We start from the raw sequence: 22,915 nt of genomic DNA on the forward strand, positions 1-22,915 counted from the left end.
CCAGATACTTGAAAAATGTAAAGAATTTGGAATTAATATGCACCATCTCTTTATTGACTTCAGATCAGCCTATGACAGCATTGACAGAAGTAATCTCTATGTAGCACATTGATCGCTCTTGTTAAAGCCACTACGGAAAATACTCGGAAGATCCAGAATATGTTATCAAGTGCTGTAACAACCAAGAACAAAGTTAGGCAAGGAGATTCATTAGAATGCCTTTTGTTCAATATAGCTTTGGAGAAAGTTGTTAGAGATGTATCAATACAAGGGGAAACATTTTATATAAGTCCGTTCAAATTTTGGCATATGCAGATGATATTGATTTAATTGCAAGAACACCAAGAGCATTGAGAGAAGCTTTCACAAGCCTTGTAAAATCAGCAAGAAAGATGAATTTACAGATTAATGAAGAAAAAAATTAGTACATGCCCATAACCAAGAAAGACTACCCTAGTGGATCTACAGTCATAGAAAATGGGTCATATAAGCTTGATGTTGTGTGTACAGTTACCTACCTTGGATCAGAAGTTAATTCCAAGAACAATGGTAGTTCTGAAATCCAAAAACGTATACTGTCTGGTAGTAAGTGCTATCATGGCTGCAGAAAACATCTGAAGTCTAAGCTGCTCTTCAGGAAAACTGAAGTCCTAATGTATTAAGATATGGTGCTGAGACCTGGACACACTCAAAATCTGATGAAAGACAGCTCAGTATACTTGAAAGAAGGATTTTGAGGCAAATTTTTGAGCCAGTGAGAGAAAACGGTGTTCTGAGAAGAAGATATAATCATGAATTGTATAATTTATATAACATGCCAAGCATTGTTAACTGCATAAAGATCAGAAGGTTGGAGCGGGCTGGACATGTGCTGCGTGCTAATGACAGAATGGTAAAGAAGATATTTTTAATGCAGTTCCAGAAGAAATCAGGAAAGTTGGAAGACCAAAGTTAAGGTGAGAAGAACAGGGTGAGAGACGATGTAAAGATAATTAGAATCAAGATTGGAGGAGCCCTGAACTTAACAGGAAAGAATGGGGTAAACTTCTTCAGAAGGCCAAGGCTCACAAAGGGCTGTCGCGTCAGTAATGATGATCATGATGAGATTCGACAAATACCTGTAGCTTTATACTTAATCCCACACAGAATCTGATGTGCACCATATTATTACCAACTTCTGGATGTTTTTTTCCACATAACTTGTCTTGATCGAGTAACTGATTGGTGAAACATTCCCTTGTTCCTTCGATGGAACCACTCAGCATGAATGCTTTCACTATTAAAATTCTTTCTTATGACAAATACAGCATACAATTATTTTGACTGCTCCACCATACGCTGACCACTTTCATAGAGTACCACCACACACTGGGCACAGGGAAGATGACAAACAAGGGTTTCCGAGGACAAAGAGCAAACCATGCAGGGGACGTGAATAAGTCATCCACAGTAGCATTTTAAATGCACTGTTTGATATATTCAGCTTTCTAAGAAACATTACAAGAAAAACAGAATCCGAGAACACCATGCATCAGCCAAAAGAATACAGATGTGGACAGGTGAGAGACTGTCTTGCTGGGCTTTTATGACATTACCTGGTGCAGGTCTGATGTTGGGTGAAATGAAAGATATCGTCGTTGCCGGGACAAAACCTCCTATGTGATAATATTTTTGGAGATATACTGACCCGCAGCACATACATTATTAAAACCGAGAATGCCTTGATAATATTCATACAATATTGCACCTTAGATGACAGAACCTTACCGGCCAAAGTTCTAAGCTAAAATATTTCACATAGGAGGTTTTGTCCCGGCAGCGACGATATGGTACACAGTTGTACTTACAAGTGGCTGACGATAAACTTCGGTATGAGAAGAAAGTCAATTGGCAATTTTCATGTGAAATATCTGCATGATTTACATCAGACATTAGAGGCAAGTCTCATAAATAATGTTTCTCCTTTTTAATTTATTTTCTGTATATTTATTCATTCCTAATTCTGGCTTTCATTTCCAGATTTACTTCCTTGCCTGAGGTCCTGAGTCAACATAAAGACATCATATTATCACAAGAAGATCATAGCTTTAATTTTTGTTGTTATATATATTTTAGTGCTATAATTATTCCAACAACATTGTCTTTGTATTATATATGTTCTAGTTATCACATAATCTGTTTAATTTTATTTGGCTGAAGATGGCCACTAAGTGTCTGAAACTAGTCCCAAGACTTACGTAAGTCTGCGTTTCTGCAGGGGACAAGGAAAGATAATGTGTTAGCGAGAAAATGTACTATTGAATACATAAATAAAAACTACCCAACACGAATTTATAAACATATGATATGATTTTTCCGACATGCGTGCGTTTTACGTTGTGTATGTACAGGTACAGTGAAAGATATAGGCTATCTACCATTTCTAAAGATGCGATGAGAGTATTAAAAGGCATGAAAAAGAGAAGAGAACAAATATCAAAACCTTTTCCACTGGAGCTTATTAAATAAAAACTGTATTAAAAGGTTTTAGTGCCTGACAACAAATATAAAAACATTTGCAGTGGGTCCACATAAAAGTATCAGCGCCTTATTGAAGATCATAAACTCAGCCATGTGCTAGAGAAATGACTGACAGTCATCTTGAATGCGACAACACTTTGATTGACTCTAGTCGAAACTTGACGATGGGAGTTTCAACATATGCGCCACCGCTGAAAGATGCAGATGCCTGTCCACTTCCTTGATTTATCTTCATAAATAAACGATTTCATATCTTTTTCAGTATCTATAACGAGGCTACCACAAGACAAATATGCACCACGCTAGTCAACTTCACACTAATATGTTCCTAATCCGTATGTAATCTACTACACGACAAATATTTGCTACCCTTCACTGCATCACTCAGCACAGAATACATTTCTAACTTCTGAATTGAATGTGAAATACAAGCATAAACAGGCTTTCTGGGTTATTCAACAATATCGATGAAAACCTGAGAGAAAATCTGAACTTTCCTGAGGCTAATGGCTTGCTTCCCGAAGCTATAATTTACTCTTTTAAGTTCCGGACTTCAAGGCCATTAACCGTTTTTGTGTAACTTTCCCTGACCTGCCTCCTGTGGCGAGGGCTCTAATCTGTGTTGAAAATCACTTTCCTTTCACAAGAGACGATAAAGAACAATTTCAGAGCTGGGAAGAATGTGATCGTACTGAGAGGTAATAATTATATTTTGTGACGTGATAAATGAGGTGTTATTAAATAGATTTCATGCGATGTGAATTGGGACTTTGAATTTACGATGTGCTATGCGAGAAATTGCCTTAATGAGGAATGTGCACTACGAGGTTACACCGTATTTTCTCGCGTTTGATTAAATTTCAGAAAGGCTATTCCTGAGTATTTATAGCAAAAATGTTATCATTACTCCAATGGTGATTGAAATATGATTTCATGATACGTATGAGGTTAAGTTAGGTTAGGTGACTCTGTTTGAATCAGAATACTGAAAAGTTTGCCACAGAAGCCACTGGAGTGATACTACTCCAATTCTTCAGAATGAAATTGAATATCCACGTTCATGTTGTCTCAGAATTAGAAAAATATCTTTCGAGTGAGCTGCAGTTTGGAAATCTGCAAAAACGCAAGTTTTGAACAAACAGATTGCCATTATGTACCAATTACAATGTGTGTGGGGTTTTCCCCAATTTTTACAAAAAAAATTTATATAATGACAATCTGCTATAGCGAGTTAATTTTCCCCTGTTACGAATTCTCACTACAACAGACTTCTACTGCATTAAAAACTAATTGACTTTATCTTCATAGATATGATGTTTGTGATATTATTTATTGTGAACTAACTAAACTGCTGTGGTTTAGTTAAGAGGGTGGGAGAAGAGATGGTACCGAGAAAGATGTTAGAAATGGAACTGAAGGGAAGGAGACCTTATGTTTCGATACATTTGGTAATTTTCACAATTTTGTACACTATGTAACTTCTGCCCTAATTGCCCTAAGTCTACCGCATTGGTACCATTATGTCTGGCATAAGATTCTCTATTCAGCATTATACACATCACAGGTCAGTCATGAATCAAATTAAGAAATTCTCACATTCTTGTCCGTACATAACTTCATCCCTAAGGATCGCTGGATAACCATTGTGGTATCTTCATCTTAGGCTCAGAGAGATATTTCCAAGGTCCGCCACATGAGGGGCCAGAGTGAATATTTAAGATGGTCAAATCACCCAATTATCAAACACTTCATTGCTGATTTTCAATGTTCACAGTCACTTATTCACAAATTGTACTCATATTTGTAGCTTTCTCTACCTGTGAACAAAATGGGACCAGAATCTTTTAAATCAGTCGACATGTTGAGTCGCTACGGTGCTCCGAAGTGTACAAGTGCACGTAATTGTGTGTTCAAAGCACAAGGCCCTACACATGCTATATTTATCATTGTAGCATTTAGCTGAGGCCTTGAATTACTTAACAATATCAAGATGTCAAGCATCTTTTCTAATATACCAAAAACAGCCTGTGATAAACAGACTGATTTTTGTAACGCTGTCTTTCCATGCAGGCCTGCAGAGTGAGACAGTCACGTCAAAATGTTGCATGTTGCATAGATGAAAAATAAATTTAACTGGTTTAAATGGGAGAAATTTTATTAAAAAAATAAATACTACAACTATTTTAGAGTTCATCCTTTTGAACAAATTGTAGATAATCAGGATGTATTGGCAGAGAATCCCAGAACTGAACTCGCTCTGTGAAGAGACCGTGCCCCATGTTAGATGACTTGGAGCTAATGTTGAGATACTCCATGATTGGAGATGTAACAGGCTTCCAGAGACCAGGGTAAACTGGACTGTCCTCTGGAGTTGGGTTCCTGAATGATAAAACAAAGAAATATGTAATTAAGCGATACAACCTTGGTACAAAAGTTACACAATGCTAGTCCGCTGAATGTAGCCTGGTTCACATAAAATGAATCATTAATTCAATTTCAGAAAAACTTAAGTAAGACACAACTGTGATATGATTGGTATCGACTTTTCCTTAATAATCAAAACACTTTCAGATGACCCATAAAATAAAATCACCATAAATAAATCCATTAAACAAGGCTGTATTTGTCACCTACTTCATCTGGTAGGGGCTGATGACCTTCGATGTTAGGCCCCTTAAAACAACAGGCATCATCATCATCATCATCATCATCACTTCATCTGGTCCTTAGAATAATGACCAGACCCAGCTTTGCACACAAGCAAAGGGAAGCAGTTGAAAAGAGCTGAAAGCTCTAAATACCTAGCAAGTGTAGTTAAAGAAAATGGAGGAAAGAGGATGGAAATCAATGGAAGAGGAAGGTGTGGAACAGAATGTACCACAGAGATGTACAAGACTTATTTTGTGCCAATTTCGATGTATGGATCAGAAACATGGGCGATAAAGGAGAGGATAAAAGTAGAATACAGGCAGTGAAAATGAAGTTTCAAAGGTATCAAGTAGGTTTCACAAGAACGGACAGAGTAAGAAATGAGAGAATATGGAAAATGGTAAATGAGGTACCCTACAGGAAAAAAGAGAACAATCAAGGCTGCAGTGGTATGGACATGTTAAGAGGATGGGAGAAGAGATGATACCAAGAAAGATGTTAGAAATGGAGTTGAAGGGAAGGAGACCTAGAGAAAGACTGAGGGACAGATGACTGAAAGGTGTAAAGAAGAGCATCGAGGCAAGAGGAGAGGCTTATATTCCAAGCAGTCCCGTGGTGGTGGTTTGTTCTTTTCAACTCAAATACAGGCTATGGCTGTCTTGCTGCATGCCTTCATCAGAACAAATTACCATTCATTATGTCCGGCTCCATGGCTTAATGGTTAGCACGCTTGCCTTTGGTCACAGGGGTCCTGGGTTCTATTCCTAGCAGGGTCGGGAATTTTAAACACCATTGGTTAATTTCTCTGGCATGGGGACTGGGGGTGTGTGTCGTCTTCATCATCATTTCATCATCATCATCATGACACGCAGGTCGCCTACGGGAGTCAAATCGAAAAACTTGCATCTGGCGAGCCAAACATGTACTCGAGACACTCCCAGCACTAAAAGCCATACACCACTTCATTTCATTTCACCATACATTATGTATACAGCAGAACTCAATAATGGATCAAGACAACCTCCTTGTGTGCTCAACTAAAAATTGGACTATACTTGCCAACACCTGAATAACTTGCAAAGACTGAATTGGGATGGTAGAAGATTAATGGGATGAATCCAAAAATCTACTATCATAAATAATAATAATAATAATAATAATAATAATAATAATAATAATAATAATAATAATAATAATAATAATAATAATAATAATAATAATAATAATAATAATAATAATAATATTTGCTTTATGTCCCTCCGACTACTTTAACGGGTTTTGGAGATGCCAAGGTGCCAGAATTTAGCCCCACAGGAGTTCCTTTACGTGCCAATAAATCTACCGGCACCGAGGCTGACTTATTTGAGCAACTGCAAATACCACTGGACTGACCCAGGATCAAACCTGCCAAGTTGGGGTCAGAAGGCCAGTGCCTCAACTGTGTGAGCCACTCAGCATGGCAATCTACTATCAGTTGATAATGACAACAACTTACCCAGTACGAGCAAAATTGGTCCAGAGAGTGGTGAGGATTTCTACCATTCTCAAATCATCCTCTGATCTGGTTATTCCAGGAAAGAATTTGTCCATTGGGAATAGGTACTGCAAGTCATCAGCATGACACACTCCTGAAAAGGAAGAAAATTTTCATGTTTTCTGTCAAACGAGGGGAGAATATCTATTAAGAGGGAAGGAATACTTTGGCACCATCAACCGTGGATTATTCCCAACTTCATAACCGAGGTCGACGAGAAAGACAGGCCACGGCGCGCATGTCACATGTTGAATGTTACATGACTATAATACCAATGTAAATGGTCCGTTATTGGACATTATAAATTTTCCAGCTAGCTCATTCTTGGTTGCCAGCGTTTCGCCCTCGTGTGCTAGGGTGGGCTCATCAGTTGGTACCTAGCACACCTACCAATACGCTGGCTAGTGCATACCGTGGAGGCCACTGCGTAGGCTAACTGGAGCCACCAGCAGTGCCAATGCACTAAGAGACTTTGTCTCATCACTAAAAATTGATGCCTGCTTGGCCATCAGATGATATAGATGTTGATTCCCATAGGGAATCTGAAATATTTGTCCTGAATGAGCAAATTTATAATACCAATGTAAATGGTCCGTTATTGGACATTATAAATTTTCCAGCTAGCTCATTCTTGGTTGCCAGCGTTTCGCCCTCGTGTGCTAGGGTGGGCTCATCAGTTGGTACCTAGCACACCTACCAATACGCTGGCTAGTGCATACCGTGGAGGCCACTGCGTAGGCTAACTGGAGCCACCAGCAGTGCCAATGCACTAAGAGACTTTGTCTCATCACTAAAAATTGATGCCTGCTTGGCCATCAGATGATATAGATGTTGATTCCCATAGGGAATTTATAATGTCCAATAACGGACCATTTACATTGGTATTATAAATTTGCTCATTCAGGACAAATATTTCAGATTCCCTATGGGAATCAACATCTATATCATCTGATGGCCAAGCAGGCATCAATTTTTAGTGATGAGACAAAGTCTCTTAGTGCATTGGCACTGCTGGTGGCTCCAGTTAGCCTACGCAGTGGCCTCCACGGTATGCACTAGCCAGCGTATTGGTAGGTGTGCTAGGTACCAACTGATGAGCCCACCCTAGCACACGAGGGCGAAACGCTGGCAACCAAGAATGAGCTAGCTGGAAAATTTATAATGTCCAATAACGGACCATTTACATTGGTATTATAAATTTGCTCATTCAGGACAAATATTTCAGATTCCCTATGGGAATCAACATCTATATCATGTTACATGACTGCCAGTCTGCTTAGAGAATCCACCCCCAGGACCACAATACTATAGTTTCTCACGTCAGTCACGTGACTTTCAATGTGCGGCGTGTGTGCCATGGCCTGTCTTTCTTGTCGGCCTCGTTCATAACACTCCCCTCATACTTTGATAAATCCACCCCCTAGTTATACTCTTCTACTTACAAAAAGACAGGAACATGAATAGAACCCATAAGATAAATACAATAATAGGTCAGCACTGATAGAGTGATAGAAGGAATACCTCAAGTGACACACATATAGTAATTAACCCAACTGTTAGATTCAAGACAGATGCGACACAGCCTTTAGAAGTCAACAAAGGAAAAAGCAATGCACAATCTCTGCATACCGTATTATCTTAATAAATAACACCTAGAAAATTCTTTAAATTGTAGGGTTTATTTATTTATTTATTTATTTATTTATTTATTTATTTATTTATTTATTATGGCTTCTTTCATGTGGTGAAGTTAGGGCACACGGCCCTCTCTTACACTTAACCACAATACAACAAATAATATTAAGGTTGCCTATTACTAAATTATACTAATTACACTACTTATACTATTTCCTAAATTAAGCTTAAGTTACACACCCGCACAATATGCAGCTTATTAGCTCGTTACTTCAGTCCTCTTTTCTATCTCACACAGACACTTGCACACACACTTACAATGTACACACTTATCAACTACCCTTACGTTTACATTATATAAAACTAACAGAAACAATTTTTAATTTTACAATTACCAATCACACGCACACAATACACACCAATACACACTTCAATCGGTAACTCTCAACAGGAAGTCTCGGCAAGATATTTTAAATTTGCGGAAGGAGTCAATGCCCCTGACACTTACTGGCAGGGAATTCCAAAGCCTGGAACCGGTTACAATGAAAGATTTATTAAAACAGAAGAGTGGTGAAGAGGAATAGCTAAAGTGGAGCCCGAGCGAGTGTTATGATTATGGAAGGAAGAGAGGAAGTGAAGTTTAGATGAAATATACTGGGGGGAGTTACTATGCAGGAGTTTGTGTATTAAGACAAGTATATGATATTCACGTCTCTTATCAGGTTTTAACCAGTGCAGTGCTTGATAATAAGGAGTAATATGCACATCATACCTTAGGTTAAAAATGAATCTAAGGCAACAATTCATAATACGCTGCAGTTTCCTAGTTTGTTCTTTAGTAGCGTCTACCAAGATAACATCACAGTAGTCAAGGATAGGAAGAATTAGTGTCTGTGTTAATCTTTGCCGCATGTTTAGTGGTATAATATCTTTATTTAATTTCAGTGGGTGTAGAATAGCAAACACCTTCTGACTTACGTTTTTGATATGTTCTGTCCAATTTAGAGTTTCAGTCATAGTCACCCCAAGATTTCTCACTGTTTTACTGTACAGAATTGTGCTATTATTTATTTGTAAAGGAGAAATGATCGAATCATTGATCTTGTGTAGGAGCTTCTGGGAACCGACAATGATAGCTTGCGATTTTGATGGATTTATGAGAAGTCTGTTTACGAGAGCATATTCACCAAGTTTTTTCATGTCATCATTTATGCATTTTACTGTGTTTGGTAATTCGCTTAAGCTGCAATGGTAATAAATTTGGAGATCATCAGCATATAGGTAATAATTACACGTTTTTAGAGAAGATGAAATGTCATTGATATACAATGTAAAAAGCAATGGTCCTAAAATACTACCTTGTGGAGTGCCAACTTTCCTTGTACGCCATTCTGAATTTCTTTCATGAGTTATCACACGCTGCCTCCGATCTTTCAAATATGACATAAAAAACTTCAGTACTAAAGGGTCAAACAAGTAAGATTCCATTTTCTTAATTAGTAGCTGTAAGTCTATTGTATCAAATGCACCACTGAAATCCAATAGCGTTAGTACTGTAAGTTGTCGTCGTTCCATAGCTAGTCTGATGTCTTCTGTCACTTTAAGGAGAGCCGTGGCAGTGCTGTACCCTTTCTTAAAGCCTGATTGTAATGGGTCAAGGAGAGAATAGTTATTTAAATATTTCAATACTTGCTCGTACACTAGTCTTTCCAAAGTCTTAGAAAGCGCTGGAAGAATAGAAACTGGGCGATAGTCAGAGGTCAGTTTAGGATCGTTTATCTTGGGCACTGGGATGACATTAGCTTGTTTCCAGAGTGCAGGGAAAGTTCCATTTCTAAGACAGTAATTGAATATATGTGTGATAATCGGGAGGATAGTGCCTATTATATTATGTATGAAATGTATAGGGATGTCATCTACTCCTACTGTTTTAGATTTAAGAGAGTACAGTACTTTTTTAATTTGGTTGCTAGTGACCTCTTGGAATGAAAATTTAGGACAGTTAAGTGGAGGGATGGCTGGTTGATTCATATTTAATTCTGCCTGATTGATTGGTTTAAACGCGATTCGTTCTTCAGAGAAATATGTAATAAGCTCGTCTAGGGGAACAGTTAGTTCACGTTGCTGTTGTTGGCCTTTTACAATATCAAGAGCGTAGTTCTTTCCAAGAATTCCTGGCATTCAGTTTACCTGAAAGACAGTTTAAGTACTTAAATTTCTGATTTCTTGCTTAATTCTGTTCCTAAGTACCCGATACTTTTCAAAATCTGATTCATTACGGGTACGTTTGTACCGTCGGAACCATGAATCACGGCGAGCCATCAAATTCTTAATTTCATCATTTAACCATGGGCACTTTCACTTTCACTTGTCGTTTGGGAGTTTGTTTGTCATATAGACTAGTAATGAGGGAATTTAGTTTGTCTATTTTCGCGTCAATATCGTCTAGTAGTAGAATATCATTCCAGGGTAGGTTGTAGGCGTCATACTTCAGTTGATCTAAATGAATATCTCTTATATTCCTACAAGTGGTGAACTTAGGTTTGTATTTGGGTATGCGAAGAGAATAGGATAAATAAACTAGGACCGGGCGAGTTGGCCGTGCGCATAGAGGTGCGTGGCTGTGAACTTGCATCCGGGAGATAGCAGGTTTGAATCCCACTATCGGCAGCCCTGAAGATGGTTTTCCGTGGTTTCCCATTTTCACACCAGGCAAATGCTGGGGCTGTACCTTAATTAAGGCCACGGCCGCTTCCTCCCAACTCCTAGGCCTTTCCTATCCCATCGTCGCCATAAGACCTATCTGTGTCGGTGCGACGTAAAACCCCTAGCAAAAAAAAAATAAATAAATAAATAAACTAGGTCGTGTGTTGAGATCGATGGAACAGGAATTTGGCCATGATTTAAGGCTTTCTGGGGATTGTTTGTTATGATTAGATCGATTAGTGAGTGTGAAGTGTGATTATTGCTATATATATGGTTGGTAGGATTTAATGGGAGAATCGTAAGGTTACAGGAAAAGAGTATATCAAGTAGTTTGTCCTTCTGAGCTGATTCTTTCAGTAAGTTTATATTTAAGTCTCCTAATAGTACGATATGTTCGTAAGTTGGTACTAGGTTGAATAAACACGCTTCCAACTCCATCATGTTCACTATATCTGGAGGTTTATAAACTACGGCGAAGAGGACTTTCGTCCCTTTAACGGTGATCTCCATGAACATGAACTCTGGTCCCGGTTGAGTAGCATTTTGTGATGTGCATATTACTCTACCTCTCAAGTCATTTCTGAAATAAAGGGCTACACCGCCACCGCCATCCCAGTGGACGAGTTCGTAATTATTAATATTTACCATGGCGGAAGTGATAGTAGGCCTTAGCCAAGTTTCACTAATACAAAAAACATGTACGTCATTGTTGTTAATAATTGTACGTATTTCATCTATGTGAGCAGAGAGAGAGAGAGAGAGAGAGAGAGAGAGAGAGAGTTCACATGGCAACATTGCAAACCATGTGGCATGGAGGAGAGAGCCTGTCTCAACAAGACACTTGTTGCAACAGGGGGTTTCGGACCGGAGCCAGACTCAGGTAGCGGGCATTGAGCTAACATCACAAGGGGATTATGTTGTTTAACTTAGATTGACAGAAACAATGGGTACTCACCGCTGCCTTCCGTTGAAAGAGACTGTTGACCGTTGCACACACACATTCACACTCACATTTCAAAAAAATATACACATAACTAACACTATTTGAGGCAAATTTGAAACTCATGGTAAACAAGAGCCCTGTTACATATTTTAAAACTAGCCCTATTATAACACATTCACTCTGTCATTGATTCTGTGCTCCGCAACGTTGCCTGATGAGAACGTTTAGGTCCCTAGGAGTGATCAGAGTGGTTTTCTTGCCGTCTGGTGTAATTACAGTCACACGTCCATCCTGTGTATACTTATTCCGCAGTCCAAATGCATCCAATTAATTAACACGTTGAGTGCCAGACCGATTTTCATAGGCTTGCCGTCTAGTGCCGTGAGCTAATAACATCGAGTTACTCCCTGGTGCCAAAACGTTCATAGGCTTAACCAAGCAAATGATCGCTTCTATGACGATGTATTTATGATATATTAGGTTAACTTATTATGTATCTTAGGTAAAATATTGCGACCCCATATGGGGTCGTATTGGTCATTATGAACTGTACACGTACACGCGCCCCCATATGGGGTCGTACTTATACAGTAGTTACTGTCCCGACGCTCGGTCATACTTACATTTTCCTTTGCGGGGACGCGTTATATGCTGTTGATTATGATAGATATGTTATCTTGTTCATACTGGAGCCGTTAAAAAGTTCGACCTCCGATTTAAGGTCAGGAAATGTTTGTAAATGACGATCTTCCGATTTTAGGTTAGGAAATTTTCGAATAGAATATAGTTATATAAAGTAGTGAAAATCATGTGAATTTGGTAAATTAGGATGTAACAGAATAATATTATAAGAAGAATTAGTAGTTACGGAATACTGAATTATACAATTTATTGGTATAACTTTCAATTTGACTAAGAGAAGCTGGCAGCGCTGGTTGTGCACATGGGAAACCAGTGACTATATCGTTGAAGACGGTCATAATTGATGCAGCAGCTGGCTTGGAAACCTGGAGTACAGTGGGGAAGTGTGTGCTGAAGACTGTAATTCATGAATGTGGTTGAACGTGCGAGATCGATATTTGCTGTATACTGGGTTCAAAATCACTGTAACTATATACTTCGTCTACATCATCATTGTCCGACTTGTTCGATATATCGTCCAGACAGTCTGCACTAAGTCTTTTACTGCTCGATTTACTCGTAACGACTTAAAAAAGAAAAGGAAACTCACAGCACTGCACACTTACATAAACAACCCGTGCGTGAGATAGACAATGACTTTGTCACCCTACAAAGCACTCTTGACGTACCCATATGGGGTCGCGCCAAAACAGGAATTGAGAAATGGAAGGTGGACTATGCACGTACTTTAAATAGACGACCAGCAGATGGCAGGAAGAGACTTTATACATCTTCGAAACACATACTTACTGCGCACCCAAATGGGTTCGCACAGTTCTTGATTTAGAACGAACGTACGACCCCATATGGGGACGTGAAGTTCAAAAACTTAGCTACTCTCACGTACCCATATGGGGTCGTATGGCACTCAACGTGTTAATGAAGAAAAGGTTCCACCTAATCGATACTCTCTCTTTTATTTAGAACTAGCAAGATACCCGTGCTTCGCTACGGTATTATACTGAAATTTATAATTGAATGTTTATTGTTTTAGATATGTAATCCGCCGAAATTCGTGATCCGACTCGTTTTCTGCGAGAGAATCCGCCAAAATTCGCGATCTGACTCGTTTTCTAATAGATTACGGCAAGTTTCCTCCCATTTTTCAATCTTTCTTTCCAGCAATCGATTTCGTACTTCCCGGGCTAGGTCCAGGTATTCCACCCAGTTAGTTGGGTCCCTAAATCTTTGCCATCTTTTCCTATAAGCATTTTTAATATGGATCAAATCCTTCAGGGGATCTGTCGTGGTGTCGTCTTGGGTGCCTTGGCGGTAGCCTACTGAACTCGCGGCCGGACTGCATTCTTAGTCATTAGCCGTCCAGGACCCGTTTCCAGCGTGGTCCGCACATGTGACGACGGTCCAGAACATGTTCTGGACCCCACATCAATATGCAAGACCGCTACTTGGCGGTAAATTACATCTGCTGCCATTGTCATTGTTGACAATGTGACCAGCACCATTGTCGCACGCAGGCAAGTGTGCGGGATTTCTGGCGATACGAATGACATACCTCCGTGTATTATTGACCTTATTATAGAGGTGAACAATTTGACGGTCAATATCATTCCTATCGTTTATTTCAAAGGTGTTTAAATTTTTATTTATATGCCAGGAGAATCTACTGTAATCTAAGAACGTTCTCTGAAGGAAAAGATGGCTGTTGAAAAAGAACCCAGGAAAGATTAAAAATGATCGGTTTATGATCAGAATAAGTGCATCGAAAGTCTACAGCCTGTTTCCTATCATTCGACAGGATCAGGGATGGAATGAATAAAGCCCCATCTAGCGGCGACAATATGAATTGTGCCGGCTGCCGAAGCTCCCCTCTGGGGCAATGATCGATGAGTGACAAATGAAATGAAATATTGGACAGTGTTGCTGGAATGAATGATGACAGTGAAAGCCGGAGTATCCGGAGAAAAGCCTGTCCCGCCTCCATTTTGTCCAGCACGAATGTCACATGGAGTAACCGGGATTTGAAACACGGAACCCAGCTGTGAGAGGCCGGCGCGCTGCCGCCTGAGCAGCGGAGGCTCCTTATAAGTACATTATGAACAGTAAAATCAATTGGTCTCACCGCCTTTTACACCCCACTGCCGTTAAGTTTATTTAACCCCACCCCCCAAAAAATTAAAAGAAGGTGTGTTTCTTTATGTTTAAAGGAGATTCCAAACACCAATGTTCACGTTTATTACCTTCAGTTTTGAGATATAAGTATCCCCTTAAAAATAATTCACTTTTTTAACTTCCTTTCACACTCCCCCCCCCCGCCACAAAGTGATATTAAGGCAAAAAATACTTGTTCCTTTAATAGTAAAGGATCTTATAAATACCAATTATCACCACTCTAACCTCTTTAGTTTTTGATTTATGTGTCCTCAAGAAAGGAATTAAGTTCCTTTTCACTCCCGCCCCCCCCAAGATTGTTCCCCCCCCCACGAAACGCGCTTTTCTTTGTTTTTAAAGGAGATCAAAATACCAATTTTCGCGTCTGTAACAACTTTAGTTTTGAGATATCAGTAGCCTAATTAAAAGAATTCAACACCATTTTCAGTCACTTTTACCCCCCCCTCCCACTACCTAAGTGGTATTTCCGAAAACTAAAAATACACATTTCTTTATTTTTATTAGAATTAAAAAATTACCATTTTTCACTTCTGTAACATGTTAAGTTTTTTGAGATATACTGTAGAAATTCTCATTTTAAAATTTCACCCCTTTTTAGTTCCCCTTAAGTGGAGTTTCCAAAGACAAATCACCTATGTTTCTTTACACTTACAGGAGATTCCAAATACCCACTTTTTACGTCTGTGACATTTTACGCTTCTCAGATATTCTGTAGATTTAGTCTTTCAAAAAATTCACCCCAATTTGCCACCCTGTTTAACCGCCATTAATTGAATTTTCCAAAAGCAAAAATATACATGTTTCTTTATTTTTAAAGGAGATCCCATTTACAAATTTTCAGTTCTGTAATATCTTAAGTTTCTGAGATATATGTATCCTCATTAAAGGCATTCAACCCATTATTCACCCTTTTACACCCCTCCTATTGGGATTTAGAGAAAACAAAGAAATACGTGTTCCTTTATTTTTAAGGGACATTCTAAACACCAATTTTTACATCTGTAAACGTTTAAAGTTTTAAGATGTAGACACACTCATTTTAAAAATTCACCCCCCTTTTCACCCCCCATTATTTGGATTTTCCAAAAACGAAAAAATAGCTGTTTCTTTATTTTTAAAGTAGATCCCAAATACCAATTTTCAAGTCTGTAATATATTCAGTTTCTAAGATATAAGTATTCTCTTTAAAGGCATTCAACCCATTTTTCACCCCTTTTCACTCCTCCTATTGGGATTTTCCGAAAACAAAAAAATACGTGTTCCTTTATTTTTAATGAAGATTCTAAATACCAATTTTTACATCTCTAAACTTTAAAACTTTTGAGATATAGATGCACTCATTTTAAAAATTCACCCCCCTTTCACCCTCGCATTAATTGGATTTTCCAAAAACAAAAAATATATGTGTTTCTTTATTTTTGACAGCGATTGAAAGTACCAATTTTGAGGTCTGTAATATCTTCAGTTTCTGAGATACAGGTAGCGGTATCCTGATTAAAGGCATTCAACCCATTTTTCACCCTTTTTCACCCCTCCTATTGGGATTGTCTGAAAACAAAAAAATACGTATTTCCTTATTTTTAAAGAAGATTCTAAATACCAATTTTCACATCTGTAAACTTTTAAAGTTTTGAGATATAGACACACTCATTTTAAAATTTCACCCCCCTTTTCACCCCCTTAGCGACGGAATATCCAAAAATCCTCTTTTAGCGAGCACCTACATTATAATATGAATATATCCCCAAAATTTCATTTCTTTATGTCCAGTAGTTTTGGCTTGGCGATGATGAATCAGTCAGTCAGTCAGTCAGTCAGGACAAGCTACTTTATATATATAGATTTAGAATTTAAATTAAATAAATGAGCAGAGAAACCCCTTATTCGAATACTTATTAAGATACATGGAGTTACTAGAAGGCCCACGCCCAGTGAACGCACTAAGCAATCACGAGGCCGATACGTCACGGACAGTAGCCACCTCCCCGCCCGAAACAGTAAATGACGACACGTCCTTGCTACCCCCCTCCCTCCTAACCAAGTTAGCTCACAAACCACAGTACACCGCTACAACACAAGGTCGAAGACAGCTGAAACAAACCTACTCCCGCAGCACGGGAAGTTTTTTTGCTAGTGGCTTTACGTCGCACCGACACAGATAGGTCTTATGGCGACAATGGGATAGGAAAGGCCTAGGAGTTGGAAGGAAGCGGCCGTGGCCTTAATTAAGGTACAGCCCCAGCATTTGCCTGGTGTGAACATGGGAAACCACGGAAAACCATCTTCAGGGCTGCCGATAGTGGGATTCGAACCTACTATCTCCCGGATGCAAGCTCACAGCCGCGCGCCTCTACGCGCATGGCCAACTCGCCCGATAGGCATGGGAAGTAAAGTAAACAAACAGGACAAGGGTAAGTTCATATTTCCATACCTTCTATCACTAATAACCTCCCTAGCCATTACGTTTCTAGACGACCAAAACTAATTAACGTAATCTTTTTATGCCGGTTACAGGTCGTTATACAGACGATCCAATTTTTAACAAGTCTTTTAAACACCATACAGCAGACTTCATTCATCAACAAGCCACACCTTTCCACCTAATTAGAGACAGGTGACGGGAAGAAAACCAAATGCTGTTTTAAGAAGACAAACATTTTACAAACAACTCAACAGGAGTATTTTACCAAAGATTCTATAAGTTTTCAGTAGCGAGTGCTTTTAATGAAAGAACTCACAAGATTTATAGTGAAGCTAAGTCTTTTTAGCCCAATAAGTGTTTTTTAATATTAAGTTTAGTGTCCTATTAACAACCGCCTTCAATGCACCCTCCCCTTTCAACCGCCCCCCCCCCCACCTACATGCGTTCTACTAACATCTGCTTTTTAATGTTTTTATGTTTAATGTGAATCACGATATCCAATTGTAAACAGCTGATGATGAATGCAATGCATTCGAAACATGTACTGTGATTATTTTTAATGTCTTTTTATATAGCCTAAGGCTAAATAAAAGAGAAAGTATCGATTAGGTGGAACCTTTTCTTCATTAATTAATTGGATTACATTATCGATACGGATAGTCTGTAAAAAGTCAAAATGCGTCGCGTGCCTTATTCAAAATCCCTTTTCTTGTTGCCATGAGGGATTCCGTGACCATGATGTTTGTGCCCTTCAGTAGTTGCTTCGCTCGCCAGACTTGGTCCCGCTGATGGTATCGCAGAAACTTCACAATTATTGGCCCGTTCCCAGTGGCCACTACGTTGGCAGTCGTCCTGTGCTGGCCACCCAATCTATGACATCTATCGACACTGTCCATGCCAATATCTACCTTGAGTCTGTTCTTAATGACGTCTATAACAGCCCCATAGGTGTCCTCTTCAGATGATTCCTTAACCCCGTGTATCAGTAGGCAATTTCGCCTACTGTACTGGGCTGCTTCATCAGCCATCTCCTCTTGTTTATCCATCCTTTGATGGATCTCCACAATGGCCTGCTTCATGTCAATCTCAGCACCCATGGAATCTCTGAAGTTCTTAAAGTCGGAGCTTAGACTGGTGAGCAGCTCCTGGGGGTTAGCGGCACTGCTGTATGCACTGCGGTCAGAAACCGTCATGGCTTCCTCCAAGCGAGCTTGAGATTCAGCCGTGCGGTTCTCGTACTCTGACAACCTCTTCTCGACGTCCTTGAGAGTCATTTTGACCGTTTTAAATCAAAACATGAACTTAGTGATGACAGCTGAACACACACAAGGAATCCCAGCTGCTAGTTATCTTGATAAGGCAGATAAGTGCGGAGCAAGTTTACACGTGACTCTAGCGTATTTCCCTGGTTATTACATTATAATTCCAAAGTCCCAGTCCATGTCCTATTAAATGCACACGATGCATCAGCGGCAACTGGCCTGGCTGAGGATTTGGTAGAGAACTTAATTTCACAGCCCTAGCATGTCGGCCTACAGCTTCAGGGAGCATCAGTCTCAAGCCAGTCTTTGATGTGGGCGTGTTTGTTTGGATCACGCAACAGTAGCTTGTGTGATGTGTTGATGCTTAATTTTACGATCATAAGTGCAGTGTGTAACAACATACATAAAGTAGGCCTACTGTACGTATGTAAACAGCTGACATGTTGGTGCTTAATTTATGTCCTAAATACACACTAAAGAAACCTGGATCACAGATTTACGTCACTCTTCAGTACGTTCGTAATATTCCCACCATAAGAACTTTAAATTAGCTTTCTCGGCCACATTGCGTGCACGATGCACCAGCGACAACTGGCCTGGATGAGGATTTGGTAGAGAACTTAATTTCACGGCCCTAGCGTGTCGGCCTACAGCTGCAGGAAGCGTCAGTCGCAAATGAAGAGGCGTTTTATTTAAAGTCATCATCAGCCAAATAGGGTCCATGCGACTCCCTTGCCAGTTCCTCTTTAACTCAACTCCGCAGCACACACAACCAGCCATAAAAAGGTGAGTCTCTTCATAAAGCTTTACTTTCTTGCCCCATTTCCACTATCCTAGTTTAACTTGTTTTTATCTTTCATACTACAGGCCTGGATTGGATCGAGAATATTTTAACTTCAACACACAGTTCCGGTCACAAGATCCACTCGCTCCAGCACAATACGACATAACATCGTATTTACGAAGATGGTTTTTATATGTATTATCTACTGACTTAGTATTGTTTTTATGCTCACAGAGTAGCATCATCCACTTCTTTCAATGTATTTAACATTACCGTGGGAAGTTTACCTACAATGCATTAATGCCTGTAACATCTTGCTTAGGACTAAACACCCACTCAGCGTTGCTTCGAGGGATTCTCACGCGGAGAGTCGGGAATGCATAGAACGTCTAAAAGTAACAAACGCTGATACCCAGAAAATAACCACCAAGAACGGCTTGTACGATACTAAGAAGATCCATCAGGAGTTACGAGAATGTGAATTCACCTCTTGGTGTTCACTGCCACCAAAAAGGACTCGGAGTACAACTTTACAAAGAGTACACACCAGCAAACTCTTGGGTGCAAGATCATACCGGACTGTCTAGTAACGAGTGGAGAGGGGCCATAAAGATGACTGCTAATGTTTCTGCGGTGCGCTCGGTGCCAGGCAGATCACTGGACAACAACCTCTGTCGGCGTTGCCACGGAGAGAAAGAAACTCTTGGTCATGTCCTGGGATTCTGCACACGCGGGGAGCTCCTAAGAAACATGCAACACTTTTATTGCCGAAAAACTGAGAAAGAAGGGATTCAATGTACAGGAGGAGGTACACGGACTGGCCATAAATGGTAGTTCGCAGAGAATTGACATCATAGCGTTTAAAGACAACAGCTCTCAAGGATTCATATTAGATCCGACTGTCAGGTTCGAGCACCATAGCGGTCAGCCAAAGGAGGTTAATCTAGAAAACATTAACAAATACAAACCCACTATCCCTTACTACAAATCTAAATGCCACCTTCAGGAAATCAAAATAATAGGGATAATGGTCGGAGCTCACAGTACCATACCTCGTCACTTCGTCGCCACATGGAAGCGCTTCCAACTCCCAATGAAGCTCATCCCCGAAATTGTGACCCTCGTCCTCCGAGGCTCCATCAATATCCTGAGACACCACCTCTACAGCTACAGCTCTGAAATGCCACACTAATTATACTGTTCCTTTATAATTTTCAGTTTTCTTTAATTAATGGATCTGTACAAAAATTTGATATGTTTTACCTTGTCCTTAGCGGCAGCCTGTAAATGTTCCTAAATAAATGGAAGTGTGTGTGTACATTTCTCTACATATGTTGGCTGCCAATGCTGTATAAAGCACCCAAATCTAAAAATTTTAAGACTGTCAAAGACTTCAAACTTATTTTCTGTGAAGCTTCTCAGCTTCAGTTTTTTATTTCATTTGTGACTAACAAGTTGTCAAACTTGTACTAATTACAAATTCAAACCTGGACATTTGTATTTTAACTTGTTATAGACCGTCAATGAGGGTGTTTTAACTTTAATGTCTATCTTTGTATAATGACCCTATTTGGCTGATGTCCATGGATGTTGAAACCAATACCATTTAATAAATGAGGTTGTAACTTTAATCAACAACATATCATGTATTGAAAAGGTGGATCTTGTACAATTTAACTTATTGTTTTGAGGTGTTTTATGTCACAAATATAAAGATGGCAAGATCATCTAATAAGCTGTATACTTAGACATGATGGGTTATTGAGGAAAATAATAGAGGGTTCAATACAGGGAAAAAATTTACAGACGACGATCAAGATTAGATGCTTGTTTAAAGGAGCCTAACATCGAAGGCCATCGGCCCATCAAGATTAGAGTACATGACGCAAATATTAGATGACATGAGATGTGACTCCTACTACAAACTGAAAAGGAAAGCAGAGAAACATGAAGAATGGAGAGCTGCTGCCAACCAACTTCATGGCTTATGAACAGAGAGAGAGAGGCATAGCCCTAGTGTAGGCACTCCACTCACTCCGCTTGCTGTACACGGAAGCTCCGCGGCCAGTGATACTCTATTTTTTGTTCGCGGGATTGCCGATAGAAGTGTCCTTTACGATCTGCCAGCGATCTCCGAATTGTTGCCAACTGTTAAGGAAATGTCCAGCGGACTGTTGCGAAATTTGTTTTAGGTTACAACCACTAAATTACTTTGACAGAGCTTGGCCTGGATTTACAATGATAGGTTACAGCTACTAAATTACTTTTTTTCCCTGCCGTGCGGCAGCTTGGCCTGGATTTGGAAAGATAGGTTACAGCTACTAAATTACATATTTTTCTTGGTTTGTTTCTTGCTGCGTTTTTATGCTGTGCGGGTTGGTAATGGAACCAGCGAGTTACGAATTATGGTAATGACGTCATGTTGGCCAATGGCCATACTAGTAGCTGGCCGGCTAAAGGTCGATGGCGCGTGAAAACTTTCGTTCTGTTATAAAATTAAACATACATTTTTGGGTAGGTAGGTTGGTCCCTGGCATTGGTAATTAACACATCTCTCTTCTAAAAGGATTTTAAGGATTTTAAGGTACAATTCATATATATATTTCTTCGCGAAGTTATGTGTTATATACTGGAGTGCCTAGGGTAGGGCACCACCCAGTTAAGGAGAAGAAGAAAGCTAGACAGTTTACATATGATGAAAAGTTAAAGTTTATTGAGAAAGCGGATGCTAATCCACACAAGAAACATGTGCAAATCGCCCAGATGTTGGATATTCCTACAATAACTTTCAACATAATTGTAAGCGACGTGTATAGTTCATGTCCCTAAAAAAGTTTTTTCCTTGATGTTCTGTTATGTTGGTATTCTTACAATGTATTATGTCACTATTTATTTCACTAATTATAATTAAAAACACTTGTTTCTTTGTTTTCATCATAATTATTTTTCGATCAAACCTAACCTTAAATTTTACAGTGTACAGTGAAACCTCGGAATGCAAGTTACTTGGTCTTCGAGTGTTTTGCAAGACAAGAAAAATTTTAAATAAATTGTTACTTGATAAGCGAGTGTGGTTCCACAATACGAGCGTCACGTGTGCCTACGTTTTCTCCTCCCCTGTTCGTTTGTTGAATAGATGAACGAGGTCGCCTATGAATCAGCAAGTCATTTTGAACTTCAAGAAGCTATACACCAAAGCACTATTTCAGCGTTGCTTTGAAGTAACTGAAGGAACAAAGTTTACCATCCGAGAGTTTAGGAGAAAGCATTTCTCCATCGTGAACTGCCTGAAGACCATCGATAAAGTCTGGGATGGAGTCACCAAGAGAAATCTCACTTCCGCTTGTGGAAAGCTGTGGCCTGACTGTGGTCTTGGACGTGACTTTGAGGGGATTGTTGGTGAAAAAGAGCCGCCGATTGTCAATGAAATTGTATCCTTAGGGAAGACTATGGGGTTTGAGGTGAATGACGTGAACATTCGAGAGCTGTTGGAAGAACATAGGCAGGAACTATCTACCAACAAACTGATGGACCTGCATTGCGAACAGCAGGAGGAGGTTATGGAGGAGATCTTGCGCGGGGAAGAGGAGGAGGGAAAGTCAATGGAATCTCTCACTTAAACTGAGATTCGGAATAGGTGTAAAATGTG

The 22,915-nt window shown here is 39.6% G+C and overlaps 1 protein-coding gene across 1 annotated transcript in view; it reads right to left on the reverse strand.

The window, feature by feature from the left end:
- Window positions 1-4,657: 4,657 nt before the first annotated feature.
- The window catches only part of LOC136876089 (esterase E4), a 147,289-nt gene continuing 129,031 nt past the window's right edge, over window positions 4,658-22,915 (reverse strand). The window contains exons 9-10 of the mRNA XM_067149744.2: window positions 6,665-6,797; window positions 4,658-4,899 (exon numbers count right to left, since the gene is read on the reverse strand). Of these exons, the coding sequence (XP_067005845.2) occupies window positions 4,704-4,899; window positions 6,665-6,797 (329 nt within the window). The 3' untranslated portion in view covers window positions 4,658-4,703. The remainder of the gene's footprint in view (window positions 4,900-6,664; window positions 6,798-22,915) is intronic.

This window comes from Anabrus simplex, chromosome 6, assembly GCF_040414725.1.
Source record: "Anabrus simplex isolate iqAnaSimp1 chromosome 6, ASM4041472v1, whole genome shotgun sequence".
In the NCBI taxonomy this organism is placed as follows: Eukaryota; Metazoa; Arthropoda; class Insecta; order Orthoptera; family Tettigoniidae; genus Anabrus; species Anabrus simplex.